This window comes from Sceloporus undulatus, chromosome 2 (assembly GCF_019175285.1).
Source record: "Sceloporus undulatus isolate JIND9_A2432 ecotype Alabama chromosome 2, SceUnd_v1.1, whole genome shotgun sequence".
Lineage (NCBI taxonomy): Eukaryota > Metazoa > Chordata > Lepidosauria > Squamata > Phrynosomatidae > Sceloporus > Sceloporus undulatus.
Window position 1 is genome coordinate 139753524 of NC_056523.1, and position 8440 is coordinate 139761963.

The following is an 8440-nucleotide window of genomic DNA, read 5'->3' on the forward strand; positions in this document are numbered from 1 at the left end:
GTAACTGTTACATGGATTTGTAATTGGTTGACTGGCCGAAGCCAAAGAGTGCTCAACAATGGCTCCTTTTCATCCTGGAAAGAAGTGACCAGTGGGGTCCCACAGGGCTCTGTCCTGGGCCCAGTGCTATTCAACATCTTTATCAATGACTTGGAGGACAAAATTGGGGGCATACTTATCAAATTTGCAGATGACACCAAATTAGGGGGAATAGCTAATACCCTAGACGACAGGATCAAGATTCAAAATGACCTGAACAGACTAGAAAACTGGGCCATAGCTAACAAAATGAAATTCAACACAGAGAAATGTAAGGTACTGCACTTAGGGCGGAAAAACGAAAAGCACAGATATAGGATGGAGGACACCTGGCTGAATGAAACTACTTGTGAAAGGGATCTAGGAGTCCAGGTAGACCTCAAGTTGAACATGAGTCAACAGTGCAATGCGGCAGCTAACAAGGCCAATGCAATTTTAGGCTGCATCAATAGAAGTATAGTGTCTAGATCAAGGGAAGTCATAGTGCCACTATATTCTGCTCTGGTCAGGCCCCACCTAGAATATTGTGTCCAGTTCTGGGCACCACAGTTCAAAAAGGACATTGAGAAACTGGAGCGTGTCCAAAGGAGGGCGACTAAAATGGTGAAAGGTCTGGAAACCATGCCCTACGAGGAACGACTTAGGGAGCTGGGGATGTTTAGCCTGGAGAAGAGAAGATTAAGAGGTGATATGATAGACCTGTTCAAATATTTGAAGGGATGTCATATTGAGGAGGGAGCAAGCTTGTTTTCTGCTGCTCCAGAGACTAGGACCCGAAGCAATGGATGCAAACTGCAGGAAAAGAGATTCCACCTCAACATTAGGAGGAACTTCCTGACAGTAAGGGCTGTTCGACAGTGAAACAAACTCCCTCGGAGTGTAGTGGAGTCTCCTTCCTTGGAGGTCTTCAAGCAGAGGCTGGATGGCCATCTGTCAGGGATGCTTTGATTGTGATTTCCTGCATGGCATGGGGTTGGACTGGATGGCCCCTGTGGTCTCTTCCAACTCTATGATTCTATGATTCTATCTGTTCTAGGATCCATTTGTTTCTCTTTTTGGCTGTCCATGGTATCCTCAGCACTCTTCTCCAGCATCACATCTCAAATGAGTTGATTTTTCACCCATCTTTTTTTTTTCACTGTCCAGCTCTCACATCTGTACATGGTGACAGGGAAAACAATGGCTTGTACAACTCTAACTTTCATGCTCAGTTTTGTTTCTTTATTCTTTAGGATCTTTTCTAGTTCTTTCATTGCTGCCCTCTTCATTCCTAATCTTCTTTTGATCTCTTGTCTCACAGCTGTCTCGCAGTGGATGCGCCATCGGCGTTTGAAGCTCAACATGTCCAAGACGGAGCTTCTTGTCTTTCCTCCTAAGCCCACTCTTCAACACTCCTTTTCTGTCTCTGTGGACAACATTTCTATTCAACCAGTCCAACAAGCCCGCAGTCTTGGTTTTATCTTTGACTCTTCTCTGTCATGTATCCCTCAGATCCAGACCACAGCCAAGGCTTGTAGATTCTTTTTGTACAATATTGCCAAAATCCGACCATATCTCTCCGCCTCTACTGCCAAGATCCTGGTCCATGCCCTAGTGATCTCACGACTTGATTACTGTAACGTCCTCCTGGCTGGGCTTCCTCTTTCTCACCTCCGTCCTTTAATCTCTGTCCAGCATTCAGCTGCATGCATTATCACTTCCACCCACCGCTCTGACCACATCTCTCCTGTGTTGGCATCCCTTCACTGGCTCCCCCTCCCTTTCCGCATTCAGTATAAGCTCCTGCTGTCGACATTTAAAGCCCTCCATGGACTGGCCCCTCCTTACTTATCAGACCTTCTTTCTCCTCACCTTCCCACTCGGGCCCTCCGTTCTGGTAGTCAAGGTCTGCTGTCTCAGCCCAGGATTTCCTCTGCCCCATCCCGGATTCGACCCTTTTCACTTGCTGCCCCTCACTCCTGGAACCTTCTTCCCCCACAAGCAAGAGCCATCACTTTTTTAACCAGCTTCAAAACGGAGTTGAAAACCATCCTGTTCAGAGAAGCCTTCCCAGGCATTGTATAATTGTCGCTTACTATTTGATGTTCTTTTGGTGCCTGTTTATCAAACCATTTCCTGTATTGCTATGTACTGTATATGTATTATCCTACTTGAGAGTATGTATTTTCCCTGGAAGAAGATTAACCATACATTATGAAGCCAAGCCCTCCCTCCAGTCCATCTGCCTTGGTCCAGGCCTTGGAGGTAGAGAGGAACTTCTGGACCTCTTACCCTTTCCCTCCACCACTCCCTTCTCCTTCTGTGTCATGTCTTTTTAGACTGTAAGCCCGAGGGCAGGGAATCGTCTAACTAAAAAGATTGTATGTACAGCGCTGTGTAAATTTATAGCGCTTCATAAATAAAGGTTAATAATAATAAATAATAGTAATAATAATTGGCTGCAGTCTCCAACTGATCAATGTTTGATCCAAAGTACAGGAACTCTTTTACTATTTCAATTGTCTCTATGAACACCAGCAAAAAAGATGGGAGCATAGCGGAATGCTCCCAACAATATAACATGATGACACTGATTATCACATGACATTGTGTGACATTACGATTATCCTGTGATTAACCCATGAATGAAGAGGAATTCTAGCGCTGCTTTTTATTCACAGAAAATCCTGTGAATAAAAAGCAGCGCTAGAATTCCTCTTTTTTCATGGGATAATCTCTGAACAAAAGCGGGATAATCGTGATATCATGCAACATCATGTGATAAGGTGTTATCACCCGATATTCATGCTCCTGTCTTTTTAGCTGGTGAGATAAAGTGCATTGTCTAGGCTGAATCTATGTAGATCCTCCATGGTTCTTATTTTTTTCTTTATGTTCAGCATTAAGCCTGCCTTGGCACATTCCTCTTTGACCTTCCTTAGTATCTGTTCCAGATCTGAGATGTTTTCTGCTAGTAGTATGTCATACGCATATCTGTGGCCCGTTACAGACCGCCCCAAAGGGGCGGTCTTGGGCCGCTGCCGGTTGCAGCGCGGGGAAGCCGCTGCAGCCAAACCGCGCGACTCCCCCGCACTGTAAAAAAGGAGCGCGAAAATCGCGCTCCTTCCGGCAACCCAGAAGAGACGTCGCAAGTGCCAAAGCGCACACTCGCGACGTCTCTTCCGGATTTAGACGTCCGGACGCTGTGCGTCCGTTACGTCAAGATGGCCGCGCCCGTCTGTATAGGGCGCCGCCATCTTGCCATACGGAATACGCGCGAGGGGCAAGGCGCGTTCAGAAGCGCAGCCCCTCGCGCGTATTCCTGGCGCAATGACGGCGCCGCTTAGGCCCGTCCGTAAGGCGCCTAAGATTATTGATATTTTTTCTTCCTATCTTCGCTCCTCCTTCTTCTGAGTCAAATTCTGCTTTTCTTATATTTTCTGCATACAAGTTGAACAAATAGGGTGATATGATGCAGCGTTGCCTGACCCCTTTGCTAATTGGAAACCATTCTGTTTCTCCGAATTGTGTTCTGATGGTAGCCTCTTGTCCCAAGTACAGATTTGTCATCAGAACTATTACCATACACTTACTTGTCTATGCATATCTTCTCTACCTGGGGGACCAAGACCTGTAATAGCCTCATGATTGTCTGCAGGGGCAGCTTTGACTTCCAAGATACCACCTGCAAAAGAAAATAGCAGATGCAATTAACAGGTCACATAACAGGATCTGATACACAGAACAAAGTCAGTGAGGATTGGTGAATCCAATTCGAACAGTCTTGCATGTGATGCAAAGTACTTATAAATTTACCAAGAATGTCAGAAGAGATAGTAGATTAGCTTTGCAGAAAGACATGCACCATTTCAGTATGGAAATACCCACATATATCTACAGTCAAAATAAATTATTCCAATTCCATTGTTAAAAATCCAATAAATGATATTGCTGCCACATAGATGACATAGAGAACTTCTTTCAATGTTTGCCTTCTGTTTGATATATGAGAATTCTCATAACAAGCTTTGAACATCCTAGGCATCTCAAAGAAAAGTGATAGTGTGGGTGTGGCTTTTTGGAGAAGCCAAGCAACCTCTTTGCATCCTTCCTTTATGGAAAGGAGAGCAACAAGGAGAAATCCTGTTTTCACAGCCATCTTATCAATAAGGCAAAAATGATAATATAGGCTTGTGAAATATTGGTCTCCAAGATTACCTTTTTGCACTAGAGGTGTTTCTGATCAGTTAGAATTTAAGTAACAGGCAGGGATAAAGCAAAGTGCCACAAACCTTAAGAGTTCAGGGGAGCAGTTGCACACCCCAGATCCTTTCAGAGCATGCATAATGGAGGAAAGGTGTGTGCATGCTTCAGAACTGTATACTGCTGTCATAGCAGCATCAGAAAAGAGGCACAGCAGAGAACAGTCAAAAGGTGCTACACTTTTTACTCATCATTATGGTTCGCTATCATGTCTGTTCCCACATCACTGCTTCTTTACTTCATTAAGTAGTGAACTTTGCACATGTGATAAATAGCAATTAATATCAACATGGCCTATTAACAAACATTCCCAGCTTCTCTTACCCATTCAGGAGTTGGATTCCATTGTCCTGCTGAGGATGAACTGGACAGATGCCGCCGATCCCTCTTGGGCTGGGATGATTCCTAAAGAGAGGATGTAAGCACATTGGTCACCCTGTCCACTACACTCAGTTTTTACCCCACATTTACAAATATTATTTAGACAATGGCCGAGTGAAAAGATAAGCCACGAGATGACTTCTGGCGGTGACAGCAGGGTGACCGGTCACTCTGAGACGAGGCTCATCAAAGAGCAACTGTGCCAGCTAATGGCTAACATTCTTGGCACTAAGCCCAGTCTGCCAATTTTTTAAACTAGTAAATAAGCTATACAATTTTAGAAAGCTCAATAGTTGGTTCTACTTTTTTTTTTTTTTAGAACTGGGAAGAAGGAAATACCATATTCATGGGAAAGAAGAAAGTGGCTGTAGTGGGGAGAGAAGGAGGAGGAGGAGACGAGCACCTGGGGCCTTTTCGGCCTCCTCTCCACCACGGTTTGCCACCAGCACCTCTGTGCAAGCCGGGTGGTGGGCTGGAGGCCTCTAGGCCTCCGGTCCGCCACTCGGCCCCTGCATCGAGGTGCTGGCGGCGGTCTGTAAGAAGGCGGAGGGGCGAGCGCCTGAGACCTCCTCTCCACCACCATCATCACCTCTGAAGAAGGGCCGAGTGGCAGGCTGGCTGGGCCTCCAGCAACCTGCCCTTGCACAGAGGGCTGGCGGCGGCGGAGAGGAGGCGAAGAGGCCCCAGGCGCTCATCCCCTCCTCTTCCTTCTCTCCGCCCACTACCGCCAGGGAAAGGCTGGGTGCTGCTCCAGGAGCAGCACCCAGCCTTTCCCTGGCTGTAGCGGCGGACAGGAGGCCAAGAGGCCTCAGGCGTTGGTCCTCCTCCTCTCCCCACCATTGCCGGGGAAAAGGCCGGGTGCTGCTCCTGGAGGTCCCAGCAGCAGCCCTGATCTTTCCCCTGGCTGTAGCGGCGGCGAGGAGGCCGAGGTGGGGAGGACCAGCACCAGAGGCCTCCTCAGCGTCCTTGCTGCCACCGCTGCCGCAGAAGGGCCGGGTGAGGGTTTTGAAGGCCTCTTGGCCTCCAACCCATCACCCGGCCCCTGTTGTGAAGGTGCCGGTGGCAGCAAAAGGGCCGGGTTGGCAGGCGGAGGCTTCTTGGCCTCAAAACCCCCACTTGGCCTTTTCCCCTGGTTATGGCTGAGGCTGGCGGCAGCCAGCCGACGCAACCACCGGCGAAGAAAAGGTAGTACGGAGGGGAGGGAGGGAGGGAGGGAGGGAGGGAGGGAGGGAGGAAAAAAGTTGTGGGGGAGAGAGGGGAATGGAGGGAAGTTGTCCCCAATGGCGGCGCGCGTGCACACACGCTGCCATTGGGGACAACTTCCGGATTTGCCATGCACGTATGATCAAATCCGCGTATGGCAAATCCACGTATAAGGAGGGCTGACTGTACTGACCAGGGAAGCAGGAAACAAACATTCTCTACTTAATAACAAGGTTTTTCTGGAGAAAGCAAAAAAGACTTTAAATTTTCTTTAGTGAAAACAGTGATTGAGAAATGCCTATGAAAACAGTGTGGGATGCTAGTAAGGCAGTCATGCGAAGTATATTCATCATAGGTAGAGAACAGAACGGGTTTTTACCAGGTAGGCAGATAAGGAATAATATTAGGACTATAATAAATAGCCTAGAATATTATCAAGTGAACAATGACAAACAGTGCGCTTTGATTGCGCTTGATATGGAAAAAGCGTTCGACAGTTTAAGATGAGAGTTTTTGGTAGAAGTGCTAGAAAGAAGAGACATGGGGATAAAATTTATTAATGCAATGCGTCAAATTTATAAATATCAAAGGGCTTTCTTGATTGTGAATAACAAAAGATCACAAGAATTTTGTATAAGGAAAGGAGTCAGGCAAGGATGTCCTGTATCTCCACTCCTTTTTATTTTGGCAATTGATATTTTGGTAGGAACAATTAATGATAATAAGAAACTGAAGGGAATTATGACTAAAGGTCAGTCGGTAAAGACCAAAGTATTTGCAGATGACATGGCAATAATTCTGGAAAATCCATTACATGGCATTGAATTATTGCAACATGAGCTGAATATGTTTGGAAAGATGGCAGGATTAAAAATAAATAAAGAAAAACGGTGGTGATTACTAAAAACTTATCTATAGAAGAAGGAGATCGGTTGAGGCAAAAATCACGATTTAAGATAGAAAAACAAATTAACTATTTGGGCATTAAAATATCCAAAGACAATTTAAAATTATATGAGAATAATTATTGCTGTAAGTTGAAGGAGATCAAAGAAAGTATGTGCAGGTGGAATAGATTAAATCTTCCCCTATTGGGGAGAATAGCTGTTGTAAAAATGGTTGTTTTACCGAAGCTAATGTTTCTGTTTCTGAATCTCCCAATTGTGATAAAATCCAAACAATTTAAAGAATGGGAAAAAGAGCTGAGTAAATTTTTATGGAGAGGAGCGAAGCCAAGGATCAAAAGTTCCATATTGAAAGATTCGAAAGAAAGAGGGGGATATGCACTCCCTGACTTGCAAGCATATTATTGGGCATGTAGTTTAGTGTGGATACAAAATTGGGTGAAGTTAGACGAAAAAGAAATATTAAATTTGGAAAACACACAATTAAGATATGGGTGGCACGCGTATAAGTGCTATAATACAGTGGACCCTTGTTATACGCTGGGGTTTGGTTCCAAGATCCCCGTGTATAACAAAATCCGTGTATGCTCAAGTCCCATTAAATATAATGACATAGCAAAATGGTGTCCCTTATAAACATGGAAAATCAAGGTAAATTTATACTTTCTTGGAATATTTTCAAACCGTGTATGCTTGAATCTGTGTATAAAAAATCCGTGTATAAGAAGGGCCAACTGTAATGTGGAAAAAAACAAGGATTTTAATAATCATCCTATAAGAAAGTCTTTATTGCTTACCTGGGAAAAGTTGAAAAAAATGTCCTATTTTAAGATTCCCATACGGACTTCAACTCAGGAAGCCTTCTTTGGCAGGTGGTTAATAAACGATAACAATAATTGGCTTACTTATAAAGATTGCACAAGTAAGGATCAGCAAGGGAATCTGTTACTCAAATCCAGGGAAGAATTAAAGAGGGAGGGTTTTGAGTTAAATTGGTTCAACTATTACCAGATTAAGAATAAATTTTCAGAAGATAAAAAGACGGCAGGAATTGAGGAGAAACGGAATGAATTAGATTAATTACAGTCCGTCCTCGCCTTACGCGGGGGATCCGTTCCGGATCCCTCTGCGTAAGGCGAATTCCACCTATGCTCGAGCCCCATTGGAAACAATGGGGCTTGTGCGCGGCGGCGCGGGCGCGTGCAGGGCGCAATGGACGGGCGCGCGCGGGGGACGCGCCGCCCCTTCCGCCCCGCGTATGCTCAAGGCCGCATATGGCGCGGCGCACTGTATTCTGGCAACCAGATAAGAAGAAAGTGTCTAAGTTTTATAGATTGTTGATAAATCGTATGTTGGAGCATGAATCTATTAAGGAATATATGCCTAAATGGGCCCAGGATCTAGGAAAGAATATTAACCTAAATGAATGGCAGAACGCGTGGAAGAAGACCCTTGATTTTACAATAGTGCAGGAACCCAAAGAGAATTTGTTAAAAATTATGAATAGGTGGTATTACACACCTTGGAGGATTAAGAGAATGTACAAACTAGAATATGGTAAATGTTGGAAGTGTAATTTTGAGAAAGGTAATCCTATGCACATATGGTGGAAATGTAAAATAATTCAGGCATTTTGGAAAGAAATTCACAACTCAATTCAAAATATCTTA

General features: G+C 44.9%; 1 protein-coding gene across 1 annotated transcript in view; it reads right to left on the minus strand.

The window, feature by feature from the left end:
* Positions 1–5470: 5470 nt before the first annotated feature.
* LOC121920416 (5-hydroxytryptamine receptor 3A-like) overlaps positions 5471–8440 on the minus strand; it is an 11642-nt gene continuing 8672 nt past the window's right edge. Inside the window, exon 6 of the mRNA XM_042447554.1 lies at positions 5471–5640. Coding sequence (XP_042303488.1) covers positions 5471–5640 — 170 coding nt within the window. The remainder of the gene's footprint in view (positions 5641–8440) is intronic.